General features: G+C 39.2%; 1 protein-coding gene across 1 annotated transcript; it reads left to right on the forward strand.

Moving 5' to 3' along the window:
• On the forward strand, positions 1 to 26,470 carry WDR75 (WD repeat domain 75). The gene is made up of 21 exons (XM_045086467.1): positions 1 to 167; positions 2,028 to 2,157; positions 4,606 to 4,671; positions 5,543 to 5,633; positions 9,269 to 9,393; positions 10,847 to 10,917; positions 11,846 to 11,965; positions 12,290 to 12,378; positions 14,196 to 14,354; positions 15,391 to 15,450; positions 15,542 to 15,657; positions 16,595 to 16,770; positions 17,914 to 18,071; positions 18,556 to 18,736; positions 19,752 to 19,846; positions 20,647 to 20,742; positions 21,376 to 21,545; positions 22,085 to 22,144; positions 24,599 to 24,745; positions 25,166 to 25,257; positions 26,134 to 26,470. Exons 1-21 carry the CDS (start codon positions 82 to 84, stop codon positions 26,339 to 26,341), a joined length of 2,496 nt encoding a protein of 831 aa, XP_044942402.1. The 5' UTR covers positions 1 to 81; the 3' UTR covers positions 26,342 to 26,470.
• The last annotated feature ends 924 nt before the right edge of the window (positions 26,471 to 27,394 follow it).

Consider the following 27,394-nt stretch of genomic DNA (forward strand, 5'->3'; position numbering starts at 1 on the left):
TCGGGCTCTGTGGGCGGAGACTCGCGCGCCGGAGGCCGTTCGGGGCGGCCCGCGAGCCGGGGGCCCTGCGCCTGCGCGAAGATGGTGGCGGCGGAGAGTGTGCGCGTGGTGCGCTGCGGCGGCAGCGAGCTGAGCTTCAGGCGGGCGGCGTTTTCCGCGGATTCTAAGTACGCGGCCGCGGCGCGTCGGGCCGGGCTGGGGGGCGTGAGTCGCGGGGGGGCGGGCCGGGCCGGGCTCGCAGTCTGTGGCTCCGGGAAGCGCGTGCGGCGGCGGCCGGCTGGGCGGCCCGCGTGTCCCCACCCGGCGCGGCAGCCCGGGGACAGCTCGGCCGCCGCGGCCCCTGCGCGCCCCGAGGAGCGCCCCCGTCGGGAAGAGCCGGGCCTGGAGTTGCGGGGCTCAGATCCGGGTCCCGCGCGCGCCCGGCTTGTCTGACGCGGCCCCGCGCGGCCGGAGCTCAGGTCTCACTGCGGGACCCGCCCCCGTGCCCGGCGCTCGCGGCGGGACCCGCTCCTCGGCGGCCGCACAGCCTCCGGGTGCCCCGTCCCTGCCGGCGTCTGGCGGGCCGCGGGACGGAGGGGTCCCGCGCGTTTCCGTCGGTGGAGACGCCTCCCACCCCGGAGGAGTGCGGGCGCCGGGGCTCGTGTCCCGCACGGCGCGGTGCTCCGGGTGGGCGAGAGTCGCCGGGCGGTGCCTCCGGGGCCGGCCTTGCCGCGCTGGAGCCGAACGGACCGGGCACGGGGCCTCCCCTGTGCCCGCGCGTCGCGCCCGAGACGCCTCCGCACGGGTCCTCGCCCGGCCCCGCGCCGCCCTGAGCGTCCCCGGACGCGGTGCTGATCCGCCGCGGGGGCTGCGCGTTTGCAGGAGGGGCTCGCGGGACGGCGGCGGCGGCTCCGGGCAGACCGGCCACAGCGCCCCAGGGCTCAAGTCTACACCGTGACCTCAGGGCGGGGGACACGGACCGACTGTCACAGCGTCGCGGCCGAGGGGGCTGCGGTCCGACGGCGGGACCAGGCTCGCGGGACGGGGCACGAGAAGGCAGGGGCCGCGCCGGCGACGGGGGCGCTGCGGGCTGCGGGTGCCGCGCGGGATGCAGGTGCTCCGGGGAGCGAAGAGGCGGCCGCAGCCCGAGGGGAACCGCACACCTCGGACGTCCGTAATCTGCTGCGTCCCCCGCCTGCGGCTGCGGTCGGCCGCGTCCTGGGTCCGAGGCGAACGTGTCCGAGCAACAGCGCGACGGGGACCCGCACGGCAAGGCCTGATGCGCGGGTTCCTCCTCCCGCGGTGCCTCGGTCCTTGGGCGTCGGGTGATGCGGTTCAGACTGGATGGGACGTGGGAATCCGAGGCCGTGACGGCCTTTTCCGAACTCTGGGCGGCAGGCAGATGCGCGCAGATGTCCGCGCCTGTGCAGAGAAGCGGTTCGGCACCGCGCGGGCAGGACTCGGGCCGAGGCCCGTACAGGGCGTGGGGGGCACAGAGCGGAGGTGGAGCCCAGGAATTCTGCGGTTGACCTTCCAGGTGCCGGTCACGCAGGTGCAGGGTCTAGTAGGAATGGGCACACAATACACATCTTTTTTCTTTGTAGAAACTAGAAGATTTGGACCTCTGAGCTTTGTTCTGAGACTGCATCCATAATGAAAACTGTCGAGTAAACCTTGCCCCCCACTTAACGACCTTTAGTAATTTAGGAACCTCTGCCGCAGATCCAAAAAGCAAGACCAACCGTTTAGCAACAAGAGCTGTCATCGTCTGTGTACTCTGCTGTAGAAGAGGCCTTGCCAACTGGACAGAGCTCCGACGGAGCGTTTATGAGGTGGTGTCCCAGTGATCAGGGACCGTGAGGGACATGGGACCATGCTGTCAGAGTGCTGCTGTAGACTTAATACATGCCGCTCAAGTGTTACTATAGAGTTCCGGAAACTTGTTGTAAAAGAAACCTCTGTTGCAAGTTACAAATTTTCTCATGGGCTATAAAAAAAGATGATGCTTTCTGCAGAATATATGAGGCTTGATTTTTTCTTATTTGCAGGTATATCTTCTGTGTCTCTGGAGACTTTGTTAAAGTTCATAGCACAGCTACAGAAGAATGTGTACACATATTGCAAGGACACAGAAATCTGGTGACCGGAATCCAACTCAACCCCAACAATCATCTACAGGTCTCAAATGATTTATAATTGATATTTTAGTATTGGCTTTGTTGTTCCCAGGAGATTATGAATTGATTTTGGCTGGGAGACTTTCCAGGTTATAATTAGAAAAATACAGATATCTCTTGCTTTTCAAAAGTTTGTATTATGCCACTTCATTTTTACAAAGAAAAAAGAAAAGCAAAAATTGTGTTCAGTATTTATTTTGCAACAAGGTGTTACAGAGGCAGCATGCACCCTTCCAGCGAGAGTGGCACCACCAGTCTCCTTTCCCAGGGGCTACCTCTCTACCTTTAAACTGTCTGGGAGCATCTGTGCTTTATCTCCATGTATGTCATACATCCATCAGCAAGATGAGTCCCAAGGTGTCAGAAAAGCATAAGAGAGGTTATTTTTGGGGTCTTGGAAAATTTTTCCATATGAATTAATGGCAGTTACTTTTGTTTTATACCATTTCCACTGCAAAAGGTTTCCAAAGGATACTTACAAATCAGATTTTCTGATTCAGGGTATTTTTCCCACATATTTTTAGTTATTAAAATAGGTTCACAGCCTAGAACTACATTGCCCCCCATACTGTATTCTGTAAACCATTTGTTCCAAGGGATGCTGATAGGTGTTGTTTAAAAGAAGACATTCTTGGCTATATGAGTTTCTGAAATTCAGGGCTACGCACAGTTAGGTGAATTTTTTGGTTGTAGAGCCTCTCAAGTCCTTTTATAAGCGTTGTGAATATCAGGAAGGGGTGTATACCATTTCGTTTCTCCAGTTTATATGCCCTTGAGCCCTTTGGTTTCTGGAACACATTTTTGAAAATGCTGGCTAAAAGGGATTGCTGTTAGAGACATGTTCTGTTACAGATGAGACTCCAGTGCTGGTGCAGATCTCACCTAATCAAAGCCAGTGCTGGACAAGAAGGGGTTCTTTAGTCAGTGGATGGACCAGATAATTGCAGGATGAACTTGGGAGTCCAGTTTAATGCAACCCTCCTACTCACCCCACAAAAGCAGCTCTTCTCAGAATTCAAAAATAATGAAATGTCATTTTCATTCTATCCTTACATTCTAGCAACTACTAAAGAGATCTCAAACATTTTACTCTTGCTCTCGTTTTTTTATCAAGTTCCATTTTTCTGGATTAGCCCATGTGGAAGTTATTGCTTGATACAAGAATAAATTTGCGTTGCCATTCACTTTATTATCACAGAGGAAGTAGGGCATAAAGAGACAGTGATCTTTTCTTTCCAGAATTAAATGAGCTACTGTGAAAATCAAAGTTAAGTAGCTTTTCTTCACCGTGCAAACGCATACTTATTTCTTTACTGTCCTATGAGGATTTGACAAAAGTGCTGTTACTTGTTGCATTTGAATCTTTTTCATAGCAGAAATAACCGTTTGTTAAAATTGGTATTTGTGAAGTCTGTATTACTAAATTTTATACCAAAACAAAAAAACAACATATACAATGCATAAAAGATCTATCTCAGATGACTGAAAGTTAACAAACTTAGAGGAGGAGAATTTTACTGACAGGGTTGGTGGAGGTGATCAGGAATGCAGATTCTCTGGACTTCAGAGTCTTGGGATTTGTGTGCTAAGCATTGTTTCGACAGTGATTTTGTGGTTGCCTTACTTGATTTTACTGATCCATGTTCATGATTTTTCCTTAATGTGTAGTACTTGCAATGCATGTTTCTTTTCACTGTAATTCTTTTACTTGAATAGATAGTAGTCATAATTTTCTGTTCTCTAATTCCATGTCCACTTTGGCAGAAATCTTAAAACTGACACTTTCGGAAAACTAAATTCTTTATAAACGTTATAAGCAAAGTATTTTTCACAGTAACAGCACCAAGGAATCCACTGTGACCTAAGTAAAATCAAGTCCATCGGGACAAAAAATATATGTTATTAAGGCCTTCTGGTGCTACCAAAGTGTTGGGCACAACCCACTGCCACAAACGTTTGGTTACAACTGCAATGAGGATAGTGTAGAAATTGAGTGGCCAAAACTTTAGAGCACCCGCCATTGCCACAGCATCCAAGTGCACATAACTACTGTTGTACTTTATAAAAGTATTGTCCCTTGGATGTGTTGGACAATTTTTTTTTTTAAACAGGACAGTCTTATCATTTGAGAAGCACTCTTTTAATACCCATGTAAGATGATAACAGTTCTGCTAATAAAAAAGCACTGGGCACTGCGAGAAATATCAGCAGGCTCTGAAGTGCTTCCATAGCTTAGTGACTTACCATCTCCCTCTTGAAGATAGAGGGCTGACTTTTGTGCCCCCTCATTTTAATTAAAACTTGAAGTTCCTAAGCAATATGACTCTACCTGTTTAGGGCTACTAATTGAATAAACAAAAACATGTCATCTGTATCACTTAATTATTTGTTTGATATCTTAATGAAGTTCTATTTTGTAATAAATTTTGTACTATTTTTACTCTTTTAGTTGTATTCTTGTTCCTTTGATGGCACGATTAAACTGTGGGACTATATAGATGGCATTTTAATAAAGGTATGTGTTTTGATTTTCTAGTTTTCTTATTTGAAAAGGGATGGCAACATAATTTAATGACAGATACGATGTTATAAGGCTTAATCTTTAGATAGCCTTTCTAAACAAATTATGAAACTCATACATCATAAAAGAAAAGAAAGTTGACTATTTGAAAATGTTAAACTTGTAACAAAAAGATGAGCAATAAAATCAAAAGAAAATATTTATAAAAGTTACTGTCCCTAATACACAGAAAATATACAGAAAACCAGTAAGGGAAAACTAATAACCTAGTAGGAAAAAATTGGCACAGGGTGAGTATATGTAATTCACGGAAAAAAATAATAACCAGTAAACATAAAAAGGTGTTTAATCTCAGTAATAAAGAAATGGCACAGCATTTTCCCCTGTCAGTTTAGCCAAATTGCAAACTGCAAAAACAATTTAGTGATAGGTAAAGTATAGAGAAACAGATACTTTGATTTTTGTACATAATCAACTAGAGTACAAATGAAAATGAAAAAATAACTTTTGCTCTAGCAATCTCACTTTTAGGAATCTCTTGTTGAAATAATGATGTGTGTGTAGCATTGTTTATGGTAGGAAAAAAAATTAATATAACCTTGATGTCCGTTAAAGTTTCATATTCATTCAGTAGAATACCGTGTAACCATTAAAAAGAAGCAGGTGGATCTATATGTATTAATTTGAAAGTTTATTCAACAAATATATATTGAGTGTCTTCTGTATACCAGGTATTCTGATTTGGGGATACAGCAGTGAACAAAATGGATTAAAGAAAAGTCCTTACCCTTTATGGAACTTATGTTTGAGGGTTGGGGGTAGACAGACGATAAACAATATGGTACTTTTTTTTTTTATCTTTCAGACTTTCACAGTGGGACATAAACTTCATGCCCTGTTTACTCTAGCCTGTGCTGAGGATTCTGTCTTTGTTATAATAAATAAAGACAAACCAGGTATAGTATAATTAAGTTTGTTTTATATAGCATTGGGTTACTCTTTCCATAATTTCTCAAAATTTGAGAGTTTGGTTTTAGTTTGAAGTTAACATTTAAGTTTAAATGTTAAAGCGTTTAAATTCCTTCTGTTCCAGCATTCATTTTGAGGATGCTTCCCTCTAGTTCTGAAATACACAGTGTGGGAATGATTACTTACTATATAGTTGTAAAAATAGATGGCAGAGCTCAAATTTCAAAGCTGTTTTGAAGAGGTGGGCTAGAGTTTGTCTTTCTCCTAACCTTAATTGGTCATTCTTAAGCCTCACTGTCCTTTTATCCATTATTGAACACCCATTTTGTTGATCTTTCAGAAATAGTGTAGAAAACAGTTTGATACTAAGAGCTAGTAGTGGTTCTGGGTTACTGATTACATGTTCATTATCATTGGAACATGATTTCATTGAAATTGCCATGTTTTAGAGCATTTTATGAATTCCTAGAATATCTTCAGTGGTAACAAAAATTGCCCTTTAGCAGAGAATTTGATACATCAGAACACTGACATGAGGGATATATCCAAAGAATTTTTCTAAAACTGGAATTCAGTAAGGCCACTGCATCCTATGGTGTTCTGTATAAAATATAGCTGTCTTTAGAAGTCAAAGATGAGGGGCGCCCGGGTGGCTCAGTGGGTTAAAGCCTTTGCCTTCGGCTCAGGTCATCCTGGGATCGAGCCCCGAATTGGGCTCTCTGCTCAGCAGGGAGCCTGTTTCCCCCTCTCTCTCTGCCTGCCTCTCTGCCTGCTTGTGATCTCTCTCTCTGTGTCAAATAAATTTAAAAAAACTTGAAAAAAAAAGTCAAAGATGAAAGCAGCTTTAAGATGGTTACTGAGAAGTCTGCTAGACTGGCTCATGGCTCACTAGCTAAATGAATCCTTTCCATGGTGTTTTTTTGTTTATTGTCTGGATTTAGTTGGAGGGAGGAGAAGTATTTTTGTGTGTGTGTATGTGTGTTTGTGTGTTTTTGGCTGGAACAAATTTGCAGATTGTTTTATATCATGGACTTTTAAATTACCTGAGAATAGTTAAAACTGGAAAAAGTACATTTTCTAGCTAAAAATCACTTGATGAAGTTTATTAATGAGTATTTTATTAATCAAAAATGTGATACGAAATCATAAAAGCAGTAGTAAGTTCAGTTTTCACGAAATCATAAAAGCAGTAGTAAGTTCAGTTTTCTTATGTAGCCCATAAACCACCTCTCAATGACTTTCCAAAAAATGTTCTGAAAATGGCAACATTTCTTAATTAAGTCTCCTTCCTAGTTGACTGTTTTAGGTAAGTAACACTTTTCAGTATTTAAGTTCTTTTTATGGATAGATTGTTAATGTCTGTCCACATACTAATAATTTAGATTCCTAATCTCCCTGACAATTGATTCATTAGTTTTGAAATTTAGTCTAGGAATCTGAATTTTTTTTACTTCCCCAGACGATTAAGCTCATTCTTCACAGTTGGTAACCAGTCTGTGTACTAACACCACGATTTCTCAGTGGCAGTGGTAGTTGCTAATAGTTGTAGCAAAACTTGTTATCCATGTTAGTGAGATTGGTGATTCTTTACACTGGCTGAACATAAGAATCACTCAACTAACACAAAATGTTCAGATGCCCTGTGTGGGGGCCTGTTTACTTAAATATACCCTAGTTGAGTCCAACATGCAAGCCAGGATAGAAAACTATTGATCTCTAAAGTAAAGACCTTGGCCTTCACCTCTTGGAGTTAACCAAATGCTGTAATGTAGTCTGAATTCGATTCATGGTGGGATTAGTGTTACTCTCCAGTACTTAACACATGAATCCTCAGCATATGAGAATAAATGTAAACATGAAAATGTGAATTAAACTTAAAATAGCATTTCATAGAATAGATCTAAATATATATCCTTCGTTTGTTTCCTCTTTGTTCCACAATCCAAAACCAGTCTCTGATTAAAAATTGTATAAATCATGTTGAAGTGTGCTTTGCCGTTTTAAAAACATTTTTTATTTACTTTTCATCTTTTATGGTATCTTTTTTTTTTTTGACTGTATGTAATTTATTCATTTACTATCTAACTAAAAACGTACTATGTGCTGGATACTATTCTGGCTGCAGAGAACAAAACAGATGATCCCAACAATAAGCACTATATCAGTCATCAGATATAATAAGCTGAAAGATGCTTTAGAGAAAAATACAGCAGGAGGGGAATAGGCAGCTTTGGAGAAATATGTATTTAAATAAGTGGTCAGGGAATGTTCTGAGAAGAACAGTATTGGAGAAGCATGTGCTACAGGATATCTAGCATGTTTGAGGAATAGCAGGGAGGTTGAATTTGATCCAGGGGAGAATAGATCATATATAGCCATAAAGGCCATTGAATGGACTTCAGTTTTTACTCTGAGTTGTTAAAAAAGCCATTGAAGAGTCTTGAGCAGAAGAGTAAAATGATCTGACTTAATTGTACTGGATGATCTGGCTTGATGAGAATAGAGTAAATGCGGACAAGGATGGAATTAGAGAGTACAGTTAAGAGGTCATTGCTTGGGGCACCTGGGTGGCTCAGTCGTTAAACGTCTGCCTTTGGCTCAGCTCATGCTCCGGGGATCCTGGGATCGAGCCCCGCATAGGGTTCCCTGCTCGACGGGAAGCCTGCTTCTCCCTCTCCCACTCCTCCTGCTTGTTTCCTCTCCCACTGTGTCTCTCTCTGTCAAATAAATAAATAAAAACCTTTTTTTTTTTTTTTTTTTTTTTTTTAAAAAAAAGGTCATTGCTTAGGCGATGAGAAATTGATTGTGTTCTGAGTGTTCTTGGAAGGCAGAGCCAACAGGGTTTGCTGATAGTTTGATGTGAGATGTGAGCGAGGAGTCCAGGACAACACGAGGATTCCGTCTAAGCAACTGGGGGAATGGTGGTACCATTCCTTGCAGTGGGCAGAATTGGGGAAGACTAAATTTAAAAAGGAAAATCCAGAGTTCAGCATTTGGGCTTGTGAAGTTTGAGATGACTCAGAAGGCTAGAAGAACCAGGAGTTCAGAGCAAATAATAAGTGGACTGGAAACGGGAAAATGGTAAATTGATGTGTTACAGAAGTTTGTAGTCATTATAATACCTGAGAGAATAAGGAAATAGCATAATAAAATACAGCTATTTTCTCAGGAGATTTTTTTTAATGGGACATAAAGAGAACCGCATGTCAGTATTATATAAGAGGAGATCTATCTTGTGAGTATGTGGCAAGCATATAGCATTTCTGAAAGCTCTCGGATGGGCTGTTGCCTTTGGCTGCTAAGTTCATCAGTACACCATATTCCATCTCCATTGTAAAGGTCAGCTTAATACCGTGGAATACAGATTATACTAGAAAGATAAACTGTTTTCTGTTTTAACACATATAGAGCATGTATGTTTAGGAGTTGTAAAATTAGACTTCCGTTTCAAACTTGAAAATTCAAATGAGTACTCCAACCTGAAGACTCATTTTGTTCAAGGTGGCCTAGAATTATTGCCATCAATGAATTCTAGAATACTAATTAACAGTTTCATATAAATACGTGTACATGTTCATTTTTTTTAGAGAAGCTTTATATTAATATAGCTTCCTTTGGCTAGATGTATTTCAGCTGGTTTCAGTGAAACTGCCAAAATCATCGAGCCAGGAAATAGAAGCTAAGGAGCTCTCCTTTGTTTTGGATTATATAAACCAGTCACCCAAGTGCATTGCCTTTGGAAATGAGGTAAAATTTGTTTTGGTTTTCTATTTTGTATATAATACCTCTTGGCAGCAGTGTTTCCTCTGAGCATTTTATGTTATAGTCCATGAGTATTGCCCTGAGTTATAGTATTTTTGTTAAGAGCTAAGAAGTTTGCTCCATTACTGCAGCTTGTATATGTAGTGTGGATTTTTTAGGATTCTTAATTTTGTATATGTCTATTGTTCTTGTAAACCTTCTAATTGTTCAAAAAAATACCAATACTTCAGCACTGGAACTCTTTCTTAGCCTGCTCCATGTAAAAGCCACTCAGATCCTTTCATTTTAGACTATGTGTCTTTAGAAAATATGACCTTCCTGTCCATAATCAGTGTGCCCATTTTAGAAAATTGAGAAGTTTAAAGTGAAGAAATTAAACCTTACTGCTGATATTTGAAGAGTCTCTTTCTGGACTTTTTCCTAAGCATATGTAAAATAACTTTTCCCAAACTGAATTAGGATCCGAAGGCTTTTTACCTTTGTCTTCATTTAATATTGTAACATGAGTGTATATTTAAATATTCATCAGAAATAATAACTCTGTGATGTTTCTACCTTGATTTAGCCTTTCCTTATTAATAATCACTTTGTTATTTTCAAGTCAAGCACCACCAAAAGTCCCTAGATGACACACTGTGGTGGTGTGTTTCTATAGTCTAAGTTGGTAGCATTCTTTTGGCTTTGTTCTAAAAAAGGTTGATTTCTTATAGTAGAGAAAACACTTTAATAGTAAAGACTGACAGTGTTGAACATTAGCAAGATACAGAGCAAAGGTAAACATCTGTCCTTTCCATGAGCCAGAAGTTTGCCTCCTACGTACAGAAATGAGGACGTGACCAAAATGATTAGTATTCATAGGAGCTCCAAAGTGGAAATAACCTAAATGTACATTAACAAGAGAATAAGTAATTTGTGGTATGTATTCACGTACTGGAATGCTGCTTCATAATACTAGAAACTAATGATACGGATCAGAGCATGAGCGAATCTCGGAAAGATGAGGAGGAGCTGGAGTTCAGACGCAAAACTGTACATTGCGCAAGATTTCTGTGTGATGTTCTAGACCAGAGAAGTAATAGAAATCAGTGGCTGCTGGCCGGGGTAGGGACATTGGGAATGACTAGAAAAGGGGACAAGGAAACACTTAAAGGTGAAGAAAATGTTCTAAATCCTGTGGTGGTTGTTACATGAATATAAATGTCAGACATTGCATTATTTTGTATGTAAATTATGCCTTAATGGAAAAAATTCAAATAGAGGACCCAAGTTCTTTTAATTTTAAAAGGATTATTCTATCCATAGCTAACTATAGCATTTTCTATTGTGCTTAGTGTGTGTGTGTGGGGGGGGGATTGTTACTATGTTAACTTTTGTGATGAGAACCATTTCTCAAAAAGTGTTGCCTATCTTAGTGAATGTCACCTCTTTACAATACTAGGGAGAGTATGTTGCTGCAGTACGGGACTTTTACTTGTCTGTCTATTTTTTCAAAAAGAAAACAACATCGAGGTAAGAATTTCTTTTTGATCACCTTACTTACTTGAGTTTGTTGTAATTTTATTTCAACTTCATACCTATGATTCAGAGCTGGTTCTAGTTTCGTGTTGCAAGTGATTATTAAATTGCTACATATAGAGGTAGTTTTTAACCCACAATGGATAGGGTTAAAGGAATCATTAGTCACAAAAACCTAGAGAGCTTTGCCCAAGCAAAACCCCTTGTCCACTTAGATTCTTGTGTGCATATATGTCAAAATTGGATCTAGTTTGAAAAGGCTAGCCCAGGTGGTCCTTACTGCCTGAGTGTAGGCTTCAGAATACCTGGGTTTAAAATGAGTCAAATTTAGTCTCTTTCTTGAAGCTCAGTGTAACTCAAATTAATATATATTTAATAGAATTGTAAGGAGGAATGAAATAACACATTTTGAGGAGACTTGTGCCAGGCACGAGTAGTGACTCTTCCAGTGACACGGTCCTCTCTTCCCTTTCACCCTGTCAAGATTAACGTGTTTCCTTTGCAGTGAAATACGGATCCTGATGTCTTTGGACACATCGGTTAGTTGTCTCAGATATAAGTTATTAGGTCTGTTCGTACCTAATGTTAAAATTTAGCTTCGGTTGACAAGAAATTTGGACAAGCTTGGCTCGAGCAAAAGCCACTCGAAGTACTGTCTGGGCTTTACTTTGATGTCAGTGGCCTCTGTGGACAAGTGATCATGGTGGAATGTTGGTCACATGGAGTTTATATTGTATATTAGTAAGTGTTTGCAAAAACAATATTCTTGATTCTTAGTCACGATTTTTCTTTTTAAAGTCATGCATTTATAGTCAGTGAATTTTCAATGCTCTCCAATTTGGTTGATAAGGGCATGAACTCCCTTCTACTTTTTATCACCACTTACCAAGTGACTTTAATAATTGACAGTTTTTTCTTCTAGGTTTACTTTATCATCATCAAAAAATAAGAAACATGCTAAGAACAATTTTACGTGTGTAGCATGTCACCCGAAGGAAGACTGCATAGCCACGGGACACAAGGATGGCAAAATTCGTCTTTGGTCAGTTCACTGTGGAGAGCACGGTGACCCCTTACGTATCATTTGCATTAGTCGTGCAGAACAGAGCTGTCTGTGGTTCAGGGTGAAGAATGTACTGGCAATAGAGATGAGGCTTTGCTGGCATCCTTTGTTTCTTGTCTTCCTGTGTTCTTCATTTCATAGACTAATTATTTTTGAATTTCTAACCTGGGGGTTGAGAGAGGAGTTAAAATTTCCATGTTGCCTAAAATTGTTTTATCGAGGAGAACTTTTCATTACTCTTTGCCCTTCCTTTCCTAACTTAATGCTTTTGGTCGAATTAACAATTTTGGTCTTCTCCAATAGGAGGAATTTTGATGATGATAAGAAATACACGTACACATGTTTACATTGGCACCATGACATGGTTATGGATTTGGCTTTTTCAGTGACAGGTAAGTGAAGTTTGATAATTAAAATGAACTTTTGAAATACCTGGATTAGTATTCACTGCATTTATACTTTGAAAGATTTAGAATTGCATGGACCAAAGGAATTGTGGACACTTGTATATAACTCCTGTGGTTTGAGCTTTCTTCAGCACAGTACGATATATTATAGGTCAGTGATAAAATCCTTGTTAACAATAAAGAACCTATTTAAATTACGTTAGTTTTTAAAAATGTAATTGTAATTAGCACATGGCTAAGTGCTTGTTGTCCGTAAGAGTAGCCGTAGTTTATCTGGTACAAACGATCATGCTGTGCTTTATGTCTACTACCTCACTTAGTTCTTGAAGCTATGAAATAGATGTCATTTTGCCCATGACATGAGATTTGTACTTGAGAACTGACTCGCCTAAGGCCACACAGTTGTTAAGTAGGATTTGGACCTAAGTCTAATTCAGAAATGTGTTTTTAACTGTTAGATTACCTCATTTGCATTTATAATTTTAAATTCAGAACTTGTGTTTCGTTTAAGCTGCATGAGAGTGTGCTTGAGATTCTGTCTCCCTCTGTTCCTCCACCCACTCTTGTTTGTATGTGCTCTCAAATAAATAATAACATTTTAAAAAATAGGTACACATATATGTACTGTTTGTGGTATATCTAGTACAAGGTTGTCAGTAAAATGTCAGCATTAGTCCTGTATCAGTGTAAGAGAATGGAGGAGGAAAATTAGTTGTCTTTGTAATTGAGCTACAAATTATAGTTGCTTTGAGAACTAGTTATAAGTTCAAGCAAATATGAACAGTATAAACTGTTTTGGCTATGCTTTGCGCCCAGTCACACCGTGTGAACACTGAATTAATTAGTTCTTTCCAGTCCTTAACCCCTTCTTGTCTCAGGTCAGTGTATTAGGAACTCGAGTTAATGCTGAGTTACTGAGAATTTTTATCATGGGTGTAGAATTCTTTTGCTCTTTCTACATTTTTTAAGATACTCATGATCATTCTCTTTGTTATGTAAATGGAGTTAATTACACTTATTTTTCAAGAGTTAGGATAACTTCACAGTTTTACAATAAACTCAGCTATGCGATATGTTATCCTCTTAATATATCCTTGGATTCAGCTTGCTAATACTTTGGGAATTTTCATCGATCATGAAATTGGCTTAGAACTTTCTTATAATTTATTGGGTTGGTAAAGGATTATGCTGTTCTTTTAAACAGGTTGGGAAGTGTTCTTTGTTTTTTTTGTTTGTTTGTGGTTTTTTTGTTGCTTGGAAGAGTATGAAATAGGTTCATTTCTTAAGTGGAAAAATTTGTCGTTGAAGCCATCTGGTCCTACAGGATGTTTGTTTCATTTAGTTTTTCTGTTATTGGCAGAAGAGTTGGTCAGAACAAACTAGTTAGATATTGTTGGAAAGGAAAATCCCAGAATCAGTGATTGTTAAGTCTGTTGACTCTTAATCTCAGAAAACAAACTGAGGGTTGCTGGAGGGTAGGGGAGTGGGGGGTTGAGGTGGCTGGGTGATGGACACTGGGGAGGGCATGTATTGTGGTAAGTGCTATGAATTGTGTAGGACTGATGAATTACAGACCCGTATTCCTGTATACAGGCCTGTATTATTTGTATGTGACAAAAAAAAACGTTATTTGTTAAAAAAATTTTTTTGTCAAGTTTATTAAAAGATAGGAAGATACTTGTTTGCATATTTTACAAAATAGTTTATATCTCTAGCATGGTAGGAAAAATTTAAGTGTTGATTATATTTTTCTACTTTTCCCCCAAATACTGTCCTTTTCGTTTGCGTGGATGGATGGGAAGGCACCAGTCTGCTGAGTGGTGGTCGTGAATCTGTCCTCGTCGAGTGGCGCGATGCAACAGAGAAGAATAAGGAGTTCCTCCCCCGTTTGGGAGCTACTATTGAACACATCTCAGTCTCGCCAGCAGGGGATTTGTTCTGTACTTCTCATTCTGATAACAGTACGTCTGACTTTGTCGTGGAGAGATAGAACTGTGCAGCTGGGGAGTGGAAAACGAGAGACCTAAAACTAAGAGGAACGTTAAGATTTAATAAGCGTTGTTTTCTTCCATTCTTCCTCTTTTCTCCATTTCCTTTTTTTGACTCTAGAGGCCACCAGAATCCACATTTTCAGGGTAGTTGTTATAAAAACGTAGGGCTAAGTGTATTTGGTTCTCGTGCCGTCTCCATTTCAGAACCTTTACATGTGGGATGTGGAGATAATGGGAGGCTTTTGTGCCTTCACAAAAGGCAGTGATATTTTCAAAAGAACGAGGTATGTTCTGTACTCTCAGCAGGGGGGTCCTGTGGGTGCTGACAAGATGAGAGGCAGTCTTGTATACCTCCAGATCTTTTTGCTCATTCTTTTGCTTTTCAGCCTAAATGTAGATCTCAGAGCCCACTGCGTCCTTTCCCTTCAAAAAAAAACCATAACTGGGGACACCTGGGGGGCTCAGTCATTAAGTTTCTGCCTTCAGCTCAGGTCATGATCTCAGGGTGCTGGGATCGAGCCCCATGTCAGGCTCCCTGCTCAGTGGGAAGCCTGCTCCTCCCTCTCCCACTCCCCCTGCTGTGTTCCCTCTCTTGCTGTGTCTCTCTCTGTCAAATAAATAAATACCTTTTAAAAAAAATAACCGTGAGCAATCCGTTAGTGCAATTACTCATTTCAAAGTAAACAATCTCTTTTTGGGTATGTAAGTTTCTGAATTAACACTTAAAATATATTCATAGGTACAACTGATAAAACTTAAAATTTCCAATAACAAAAACAAAAAAGCCCCTCCTTCCCAGCCTGTTTTTTAGCTAAATCCCAAAATATACTCCTGATGTCTTTTTTTAATTCCTGATTTTCTAATAATACTGAGTAAACTGAACTTACTAAGTTGTTTTGTATTCTGTTGTATTTTAGAATGATATAAATTGAACTGATTTTTTTTTTTAACCTTGAAGCTCTGACTGATTTATAGGTTTTTTTGTTTTTTGTTTTTTAACCCACAGAGATAATAATAATTCACCGAAACCTTGAGGCATCCGCAGTAATTCAAGGCCTAGTAAAAGGTATTACAAAACCCAGTGGATTTATAATCATGCACAATTTAAAAGTGAATATTTGTATGATCTTAACTATTGTTTGTCACTTCTTTTGCAGACAGCAATATCTTTACTGGTTTGATGATTGATCCCAGAACTAAAGCTTTGGTTTTGAATGGAAAACCTGGCCATTTGCAGTTTTATTCTCTACAGCATGATAAGCAGTTATACAATGTAAGATTGCCCTCCATTAACTAGCCTTAAAACTAATGGAGGTTTCCAACAACACCACTAGAGTTAAGTAACTTACTTAGTAGCTTCTAACAGACTAAGCCACCCAGGTGCCCCACTTAGTAGCAGTGGGCACTCCTGTGCTGGCTGTCCGTGTAATTGTGTTTTAGCTCTCAAATATCTCTGCCTTTGAATTACAAGAGTAGGGAAATAAGAAAATAAGGATTGTAAATACAGATATGTTTCTGCTTTGTGGTAAAGTGTTGTCATATGTACATACCAATGATAAAATTTTCAGTATAAAGAGGGATGCTGCTTATTAATCCAGACTTGCTATTTCTTTATGCCCCCATAGTACCCTTTATTAATTTCTGTCATAGCAGCTCTCCACTTGATCTCTTTCCCTTGCTTTTAAACCCCCGAAGAAAGGAAACTTAGTTCTTTATACATTTCCAGTACAGAGCCTGGAAATAATACTTACTCAATACATGTTTAGTAAATAGACAAGGGAATGGGATAAAAGAAACAAAATAGTCTACTTAGAACATTGCTATCTTTACCGTGTCAAAATTGTAGATTTTATTTTTACTCTAGTTTTTAGTGATGTGGAATTTAACCATGAGATTTAATATCAAGCTCTTTGTTCATAGAAACAAGGGAGAAAAGCATTACTGTCAATTAAAGGTTCTATTGTGTCATGTACACAGGTACATGTCATCACTAAAAGGTCATTAAAGAATAATGCCACTGAACTGGTGCTTATAATGTGCTTTTTTAATGGCAGTTTTGATATCCATAACTAATAGTTCAGTTTTTTCCTTTATCTGAGAACTTATTACTGCAGATTCTAGAAATTATCTTTGTAGTTACCATTTCTTTGAAAACTTTAACATTTATGTATTTACATTAATTAACTTTTTGGATATTTTTAACCCATCAGTTAGATATAATACAGCAGGAATATATCAATGATTATGGTCTGATCCAAATCGAGCTAACAAAGGCCGCATTTGGCCGCTACGGTAACTGGCTTGCGACAGTGGAACAACGTCAAGAAAAGGAAACCGAGCTGGAGTCGCAGATGAAACTGTGGGTGTACGACAAGAAAACACAAGGGTAATACTACCAATATGACTAATTAATTTCAGAGTAGAAAATATGGGACTTTGTATTTTATGGTTTCATTTGTCAGTCTTTAAAATGTTTTATATTGATAAATTTTAGAATTAGAGGAATGAGGGAGGTGTTACTGTACTAATAAATAGCCTTTCAGCTTTCTGCTCTGAGTAAGCTTTGGTGTACCCCCAAATTGTAATATCCTCTCTATGTATGAATGAGGAAACATGGGAACGTGACCCCACCTTCATCCCCAAAAACATCAGACATAATAGCAAGCAAAGCTGGAGTTAGAATCCAAATTTCTTAGTTCCTTTGCTCTATTCACAATTATATTACTTTCGGGAAAATGCACTGATAGGCAGCAGAGGTATGTTGTAGTGTAACATGTATGTTTGATTAGATAGGGAGTTTACTAGTTTCTCAGACCTTGATTATAGTAGCCATTTATCAAGTCCCCGTGGCTTGTCTAGAACCAGTCTTCACAGAAACACTGTAAGATAAACTTGTTTTCCACATTTTAAGGTTGAGGAAACAGACCCAGAGGGATTAATCGATGATTGCTAGTCACTTTTCTTGTAGTATGGACTTCTAAAAAAAAAAAAATCACAGCAGAGTCTTGCCCCACTGTTCTTTTAAGAGCACCATGCTAGGTTATCATGCGTTCATGGCAGCACCTTGTCAAGCTAGAAACAAGCTTTGAGAGGTAGTTTGGATGGCTCAATATTAGATGCTAACCAGGATGGTTTGAAGAGGTAGTTTGCTGTATTTTCTTGCCACAGGTAGGGGCTTTGGGGCTTATTTTTGAAAGTAGATAGCCATCTGAGTTCTGTATAGTTTTCTTGCAGAGTTTAGTGTGATAGGCTTCCCTGTATTGTTCTGTGATGACTGCTATTTTATGTAGGTTGACAGTATACATAATCTCTCTATTGCATAAATTAACACAAAGAGGTCATGTGTTAGACCTCTTTGTATTCTGTGGCCATTAGGGATAGAGCACCCAGTTGTTGGTCATTCTAGATGACAATGTATCTTGCCCATTCTTAAAGATGCTATTGTAAAATGTACAGTAAAAAATTCTTACATGACAATATATCATATTGTTCTGAGGTAAGAATAAATTGATGATTGCCTCTTTCTCAGGTTTGTTCTCAATACAAAGATTAACATGCCACATGAAGACCACATCACAGCTCTCTGTTTCTGTAATGCAGAAAAATTTGAAAACCCCACCTTGGTTACAGCTAGTAAAGATGGTCACTTCAAAGTGTGGATATTAACAGATGATTCTGATATATACAGTAAGTTAATTAAATATGATATGTCTAAAGAGTGTATAATTTTAAGAATTAACCTCTTTAATAATGGTCTCCGTTCCGGGAGGACATTTTCTGCCTTATTTAACTTCTGTGGGTTATTGCCTAATTTTAAAAGATTTAAGAGATTACATTTTACATCCTTTTCCCCAAAATCTGTACATTTTCATGACTTTTTTGATCAGTCATGTGCTGATTATTTCAGTGAGGGTCTGTGTTTAAGGCGGGGGTGGCTGGGGGGGGCGGTTCTTTCACGGTTCCTTCCTTCACTGTCCACCAGAGGGAGGTCAGGATTTCCAGGACGGGGCATATATTTTAAGCCAGTCAGTGCTTTGGAGCATTTCTAACTCCGGTTTCAAGGAGCAGGGTTTTTTGTCGCTTCTTCTGTAATCCGTACTGCTTCTAACTACCGTTAAATATTATCTAGCATTTATACCATTTCTGAACTATATGCTCTATGTTTCCACAGAAAAAGCTGTTGGCTGGACCTGTGACTTTGTGGGTAGTTACCACAAATACCAAGCGACTAACTGTTGTTTCTCTGAAGATGGCTCTCTGCTAGCAGTTAGTTTCGAGGAAATCGTTACAATATGGGATTCAGAGACATGGGAGCTTAAATGTACATTTTGTCAGCGAGCTGGGAATATAAGGTAAATAATTTGGAAAGTATGTCATACTGGTTTGTTTTTTATTTAAATGAGTCTTTCCACATAAACTTTAGTAGTAATTTATGCTTCTGCTAATGGTAGTCTGTGGGTCAGTGGGGGTCAGGACCAAACCAAAATGTAGGAAGATAAAAATTTGGGGTATGTGAACCATTTGCTGTGGCTTTACCCATTTCTGAAATGAGAGTTCACATTTAACTCTTGACCTACAGATTTCTTTTTTCTTCAAAATCAATATTTTTCATGGTTGTGCTACTAAAAATAAACGCTAATAAGGGTCAGTGGATCCAGACAATGCTTTTCTTTTGTTTTCCTATAAAAAAACAATGTCATGCTCAAACCTTGTTGTGTTCAAAAAGGCGAAAGAAAAAACAGCAACATCTGGCACTTCAGGCAACTGCCATTTGAGGAAGGAATGGCAGAAGACTGACAAGAGGGCGCCTGCGGCTCCGGACCTCAGCTCAGGTCCTGGGCTGGAGCCCCGCGTCGGGCGCTCTGCTCGGCGGGGAGCCTGCTTCCCCTCTCACTCTCTCTGCCTGCCTCTCTGCCTGCTTGTGATCTCTGTCCATCAAATAAATAAAATCTTAAAAAAAAAAAAAAAAAGCTAACAATAGTTTTTAATTCCCAGCATACCTGATTCTGAAATTGCTTTGTAAAAATTCTTCAGAATTTATATTGCAAATTTTCTTCTAAGTTAAATGAACATAAAAAAGGGTTTTGTTAAATGACTGTGTATTTCACATACATGTTTATAGTATGTTTCAATAAACTATACTGTATAGCATATTAAAGAAAAGAATTGGTCCTCAAACCTATTTTTGTAAAGAAAATAGCTTAATAAATATTTTGCTCTCCTTAGTCCCATTTTTCTGCAGGATAATTGAGAGCAAAAATGTGTCTTTCTAAAAATCTGCATTGCGTAAAACTATCCTAGAAATCTGCGTGCTGGAACTCAGCGTGCCGGAACTGATGGTTAACTTCTTATGGTTTTTTAATATAGGCACCTTTGCTTTGGGAGATTGACTTGTTCAAAGTATCTTCTTGGCGCTACTGAAAATGGCATTCTTTGCTGTTGGAATCTGCTCAGCTGTGCACGTAAGATACTTACTTTACTATAAAGTGGCGAAGCATCTGTTAAGTGGCCAGTAAGCTTTGGCATTTTAGGACTTCTGGATCATATCTTCATGTTTCTATGCGTAGAGTACATATAATTTTTCACATGTCACATTATACCAGCAAACTTTGGAGTGCTGAGCCTGTAAGAAATGCACATTATTTGTAATCTGTGTACTTGACCATAAATTGACTTCCATTAGCCTTGCTTTTCCCTACTGTGTATAACTTTCTGTTGCCTTCTGTGTTCCACAATCTCATAAACAACCCGAGGAGTGTTTCTGCGAATCTGTAACCTGCACTAACGTGCAGAATCCATGGCTGCTTTAACTTTGAATGTCTCCTTTCACAAGCCTCAATAACAAATGTGGACTTTTACTCATTTTACTTATTGGTATTTTATGCATTTGAGTATGTTTGCAAGGCATGGTGGTTGCTTAGTAATGACCATGTGTGAAACTCTGCATGTCTTCTCTACAGTGGTTCTGGTTAACATTTTGCCCATGTTCAGCAGCTGCGGAAAAGTACCGGAAAGTAGTTGCACTGAAATAATAACCATTTCATAGTACCTGGGTTTTCTGCTTCCTGCCCCTCGCAGGAAGCTTCCACAGACGTTTTCAGTTTGTCTCCATGTGTTATTTGGAAGTGTAATATCCCTCTTCCTGAGAATTAATAGAATTGATTGTCCCAGTAAAAATTGAGTACCCACTTTAAATAACAGGCTTAGTAAAAAAGCTTTCAGTGACTCTTTCTCTAGAAGTGCATTGCTCTTTTCTCCCCAGTGGAATGGAGCGCAAAGTTAACCATTAGAGTTATGGAACCCGATCCTTGTTCGGAGAATATTGCTGCAGTCTCTCAGTCTTCAGCGGGTTCAGACTGTAAGTACAGACCATATTTTGATAATAAGAGGAGATCTATTAGCTAAATTTTCTTTTTGACAACTTTAATAGAGCGTGAGTCAAGCTGCCTTTAAATCAAGTATTTATTTTAGGCCACTCTACCTGAAGTACTGTCCTCTCTCGAGTTCCTAGTCCAACATCTCGTTCCGTACGCATTCATAACTGACTCCTAGGAGATTTCCAGTACATCCCTCATTTTTTACCAGGCCAGTCCCACTCGACATTCAGAACATCCCAAGAGAGACTTTTCCCCTCTGAAGCATTTTAAGAAGCTTTAATCATTCTTCCTCTGTACACTGTCTACAGATCCCCGTTCCAGTATGTTAAGACAAAATTCCGCAATCACATTTTGGTGCCTGCTGCAGGAGGCCAACCTGGTCTCTGGAGCATGGATTCTTCTTCCTCCTTTTCATCTTCATAGCCCTCATTCCTAAGCTGCTTGGCACATAGCAGGCATCCAGTAGATATTTGTTGAATCAAAGCCTAAAATAATCATGACTTGAACATTTTACTCAGTGGGGTAAGTCCCAGATTAGTGTGGTCTGTCATCCTGAGGCTGGAACTAACCTTCGCAGGCAAAATATTATGGTCTGTTTGTTTTTTCCCCTCTAGTGTTTGTATTTAAACCTAGTGAACCAAGACCATTGTATATTCAAAAGAATATCTCCCGAGAGGAAGTCCAGTGGGGAGTGTTTGTTCCACGAGATGTGCCCGAATCATTCACCTCTGAAGCTTACCAGTGGCTGAACAGATCCCAGTTTTACTTCCTAACAAAGTCACAGGTGACCATCCCACCTCAAAAAGGCAACCACTTTGTATATGTAATTTTCAGTTGCTTAGTATTTGAAAGTACTAGCCCATAACAGCTGGACCAGGGGTATTAAAGGATTACTTCCCAAAAGAAGTAAATCTAATATGCTCAGTAGAACAGTATTACTAGTATTAAGTGTATTAGCACAACTTTACCCCACACCTTTGAGTCTCTTTGGGTATTGTTTGCATTATCTCCATGACACACACAAAAACAAAACAAAAAAAACTAAACTAAAATACTTTAAATGGTACTTATTAGTGTGGTGGATAGATTTTAGTTTTAGTATTTGCTTTGCCATAATAAAAACTGGCTTTAGTTTGATCCAAGAGTTGAATCTGTTTCATTGCCAATTCTTCAATAACTTTTCTCAGGACAATCTTCTAATTGTCACAGCAGTTATTAAATATGTTATAAATCTTCTATTACTTTCCTTTGGGCATATTATATAAGGATGAAGAATTGACCTCATTTTTATTTAGATTTTGCATCATTAATCTCTCTTTTCAGAGTTTACTGACATTCAGTACGAAGTCTCCAGAAGAGAAACTCACACCAACCAGCAAACAGGTATGTTTCAGCCGCTCGTGGTGCAGACTGCATTGCCTCCCTCCAGAGATAACCTTATCTGAGTTCAGCTATGAGGAAAATGTTCCACCTGCCCAAACATGGTATTAAGCATAAACTTAAAAGCTACTTGCCTCTTTGAGGTTATATTTACTCTTCTAAAGTGTAGCTTTAATTTGTAATATCAAAAATATATGCTTGTGATTTAAGGAGTCAAGTAATTCTACAAGACTTTCAGGAAAACTTCCCAACACCACTGTGCCGTTACCCACAAAGATAATCACTTTCAACTCTTTTAGCTAGTTTTTATTTGCCTTCCTATCTCTAAGAAACGTGTTTCTATTGATAATTCTACATTTTTCGGTTATTGTCTGTTTACTGATCTATTCAAGTTGTTACTCTTTTCCACACCACCACTTCCCGCATGCACATAACACAAACCCCTTTCCTGTTCCCCGGTTTTCTCAGTGTAGATAAATCAGTCAGTACTCGTTAGAACACTGTAAACACAGTTCCTAGCTGAGTCATGTCGTTACCAGACAGATTATTTTCCTTTTATTTGCAGCTGTTTTCTCCAGAGTTAAGGATTGCCATCTTCTTCTTTGCGTAGTTCTCCATTTACTTCTCATCTAATTCACCCCCAGACTCAAGTGGTGTGAGTCTTCTCTCAGTATTTCAGGTACATGAGGTACTCTTTCAAGTCTTGAAGGAGTATTTCCAAGAGCCTCTGTCCTGCTTCAGTCTGGACCAGCTACTCTGTGAATACCTGCTGCACAGGAGTCGTGGGATCTCCGTTTGCCATCGTCTGGGCATTCATTCCTCCTCTAGCTTTCCCCTTGCTTCGGTGAAGCACATTTCTGTTAGTGCGTGGGATGCAAACTTAAGACCTCGCATGTTTGGAAATCTCTGTTCTCACCCACTTGTCTGGTTGTTCGCGTTGCAAAGGTATAGGTTGAAAATCATTCTCTCTTAGAACTTTGAAGGTATTGTCCTATTTTATAGTTTTGGGTGTTACTGGAAGTCTAATACCATTCTTATTCCTGTTCTTTTATCTGTAAACTAGCTTTATTTTCCTCTGAAAACTCAGTTGAATTTGTAAAACAATTTTTTTGTTGAACATCAATAGACTAGGGTCAGTTCTAGACGCTTGGAATACAAAACAGTCAGTTCTCTAAACTTACAACGTGTATAGTCTAGCAGAAAGATACAGCAAGCGTTAAGTGAAATATGTAGTACTTTAGAAGTAGTAAGAATTATGGGTGGAGGAAAAGCGGTGTGGGGTGCAGCTTGCCATTTTATGTAGGCCAGGCAAAGTACACTTTTGTCCTAGAAATGACTGAGGAAATTACTTCTTTGCCTTCATTTTCTCCATTCTTTTTCTGGGACTCTTGTTATTTAGTGCTGGACCATCTTCTGTTTCCTGGGAGATTGTTTCATCCCCATCATCTAATCTGCTTTTTTCTGGTTTGCACGTTCCCATTCCCATCATTTGTTTTCCGTCTATTTTGGTCTCTTTCATAGGTTTTCATCACAGCCTGATCATCCTTGGCTGTCTTTTAAAAGGGATCAAGAAAGCCATTTGGAAGGTTCCGCCGAGAGGGAGTTTGTCTGCAGGCCTCTGCCACCTAGCTATTTTTGAGAAAGTCTCCAAAGTCATTGTTTGTAGGTCTTTTTTCTTAGACTGGTTAGATTTCCCCGATAAAATTCTTCTAAATTCTTTACTGGAGGATAGCAACCTAAAAGCACCCTCTGAGGTACAGCTGCCTTCAGCTGTGAAGACACTGCCACCAGCCCCACCAGGCAGTTCAGTTTAAAGACATACTTCTGTTCCATCCCTCCAAGGAATGTACTTCCAGCCCTCTCTTGGGGCTCAGAAGGAAATCTAGGAATCTGCATGCTCTCTTAGTGGACTTTAAACCAGGACACCCAGTTATTGTTAGCCTTTTTCTGAGGTACTGTTGCAATTGTACCAATTCCTGAGCATTTGTAGGATTCAGCAATATAAATTTGGGTGTTTCTTGACTTTCCCCCCAGCCAGCTTAGAATTCTTTCTCAGGTCTACTAAGTTACCTACTACCTTGAACTTGTTTTCCAAAACCTTCCAACATCTTACTTACCCATTTTCTTTCTCACTGTGGGTTTATGTCCTTTTGAAAACCCATTTGCTGTCATTTGTCATTGGGGGAGAAACAGTAGTGTGTATTTGTTCTGTTATCTAAATGTCCACTGTTAGCTTTTCCCCAATAAGTGGGCTGCTAGGCCTCAGTTGTTTTACTTGTAAAGAGAATCATATTAGATAATTTTTAAAGCTCCTTTCACCTCTGACATTTTATGACTGCCAATACTTTTTTTTTTTTTTTTTTTTTTTTTTTTTTTTTTTGCCAATACTTTTTATTGAATCAAAGTCAGTTCCTCCTTTTTATTGTAGAAATTTCCCTTTGTCTTAAATCCTTACAGCTACTAGCAGAAGAAAGTCTTCCAACAACACCATTTTATTTCATATTGGGAAAACACAGGCAACAGCAGGATAAAAAAATAAATGAGGCTTTGGAGAGTGAATTAGTACAACTACCCTTAACAGAAAACATACCTGCAATTAGTGAGGTAAGTAATTCATAACAAACAGATTTAAAGCGCCTTAAGTTAGAGTTTATACAATTTGCAACGTAACTATTTTTTCTTTTTTAAGATTTATTTGAGAGAGTGTGTGTATGTGGGGAAGGGCAGAGGAGGATAGAGAAAATCTTTAGCAGCCAGACACGGGGCTCCATCTCACTTGCCTAAGATCAGGACCTGAGCCAAAATCAAGTCAGATGCTTAAGACTGAGCCACCCAAGCATGCCTGTAACAGATAACTTTTGAATAATTACTTGGTTTGGGTATTAGAACTGCACAATATACAAATAACATAAATTTATGATTCCAGATTACTGGAAACAAACCCTATTGGATTCCGCTGGTGGCATTAAGTCTTTTTAAATGAAGCCCTGTTTTAATGTTGTTGTTTTTGTTTTTTTACTCTAGCTTCTTCATACTCCAGCCCATGTACTACCATCTGCTTCTTTCCTGTGCTCCAAGTTTGTAAATTCATTGCTGCTGTCTAAGGAGACAAAGAGGTAAAGCAGTTTTTAAAATGTTTTGTTACCTTTTCCTAGAATATTCTTTCACTGTGACTCTTCAACAATGTGTGGGGTAGAGGCACTGACCCCCTGCATAGTCAAATCCACACATAACTTTTGACTTCCATAAAACTTAACTGCTAATGCCTGATGGTGCTTGAAAGTCTTAATAACATAAACACTCAATTCACACACATTTTGTATGGTTTGTGTATTATATACTGTATTCTTTTTTTTTTTTTTTTACGATTTTATTTATTTGTCAGAAAGACAGGGAGAGCTAGCGAGCACAGGCAGACAGAATGGCAGGCAGAGGCAGAGGGAGAAGCAGGCTCCGCGCCGAGCAAGGAGCCCGATGTGGGACTTGATTCCAGGATGCTGGGATCATGACCTGAGCCGAAGGCAGCCACTTAACCAACTGAGCCACCCAGGTGTCCCTATATACTGTATTCTTAAAACTAGAGAAATTAGTCATACAGAAGAGAAAATATATTTATGATATTGTATTCCAAAAGAAATCCATGTATAAGTGAATCAGTACAGTCCAAATCCATGTTGTTAAAAGTATTTCTCTTTATTTTAGCTTTAATATGCAGTTAAAGGATATAGGACTATTAAGCCAAGTGAATAAAATACATTGAAAATTTAAGATTTCTTGTGTGTATAGTTTAAGGATTTGTTATACAACTAAAAATTATACTTTGTAAATTCACCTATTCTTCTATAATAACCCATTTTTGATGTGTACTCAATAACAAGATTTTTAATTTACTTTTTCTGTATGGTTACAATTCTATATAGGTGTCTTGAATTAGAGAGTTATCTAGAAAATTTTTTAATAGTAATTGTTTATATTTTATTTTGTTATGAAAGTGGTGAAGAAATCCTTGAAGATGTAGATATGGAAGAAGAAAAAGAAAGTGGTGATGATTCAGATGAAGAACATGATTTTACTGAAAATACCCAGGATACAAATGACACAGAACTGGGAGAAGACATTATACATCAGTTGTCAAAATCTGAAGAAAAAGAACTAAGAAAATTCAGGAAAGTAGACTACAGCTGGATAACTGTTCTTTGAGCCTGGGAGATGGAAGGTTCTTGCACTTTGTATTTCTTTTATCATATATTGATACTCCAAAAACATCTACTTTGATGTTATTTCTCTCCTTAAAATAATAAATGTGAACAGGCTTTCCTTCTTAAGTAATTGGTAATACAAAGCTGTGTTTGCATCATGCTTTAGAGTTGCTGGGTGCATTCATACACACACTATCTCATTTTTATTTTGAGTTATGTCAGCCTTAGAAATAACCAGATATTTTCTTTACAAGTGATTACATCATTACATCCCCTTTGCTACAATTTGGAGATACAAAAAGTTTTGAAAATCAGAACTTTTTGTTGATGATATTGTTAAGTTTAGCAAGCAAAATTTATTTGGTGACCAATAGGACCTGAACAGATGTGATATTTTCTATAGTCCTGCTTTATACCTCTTTAGTGTGTTTATTTCTCAAAGAGAAATTTAGAGAAATAATTTGATTATACAGTGTTCCACAGATCCCACTGAGGGCATTTAATAATATGGGCTGCCTAAAATCAGAAAAATTCTAAATTCAAATCATTTGTCCCCAAGGCTTTCAGATAAGGACTTATCTGAAAGGCCTTACCACAAGTAGCGTGGTCTACTTGTAAATATAAATTTTTAGGAAAGTCTTGGAAGATAGAAGAGGAGCTGATATTATTTTGTCAGTGTTATGGCTGTGTATACTGAGTCAAAGAACCACTATTTTAACCAAAGTCTCATTGCTAGTAGAAGAGAATCCAATTCTCTATATTACATTTAAGTACTAAGGTGACTACTTTTTAACCATTTAGCATTTGGAGATTTCCTATTCAACTCTTATTAAATTGACATTAAAAGTTAACACAAAACAGTAAAGTACACACAACTTTATGGTCCAAGATAGTTCCATAGGAAGGCCCTGAACTCCCCTCCTCCACAGACACATCACATCTGTTTCTGGAGCACGTCCTCTAGAACTGAAGGCTGACTGAATGCAGTTGAATCCAGTAACAAAGGAAAAATAAACTAGAGGAAATCAACAGATTAGAGAATGGAGAATAGATC

The sequence above is a fragment of the Mustela putorius genome, unplaced genomic scaffold (assembly GCF_011764305.1).
Source record: "Mustela putorius furo isolate JIRA1106 unplaced genomic scaffold, ASM1176430v1.1 tig00000992_pilon_pilon_pilon, whole genome shotgun sequence".
NCBI classification, from domain to species: Eukaryota; Metazoa; Chordata; class Mammalia; order Carnivora; family Mustelidae; genus Mustela; species Mustela putorius.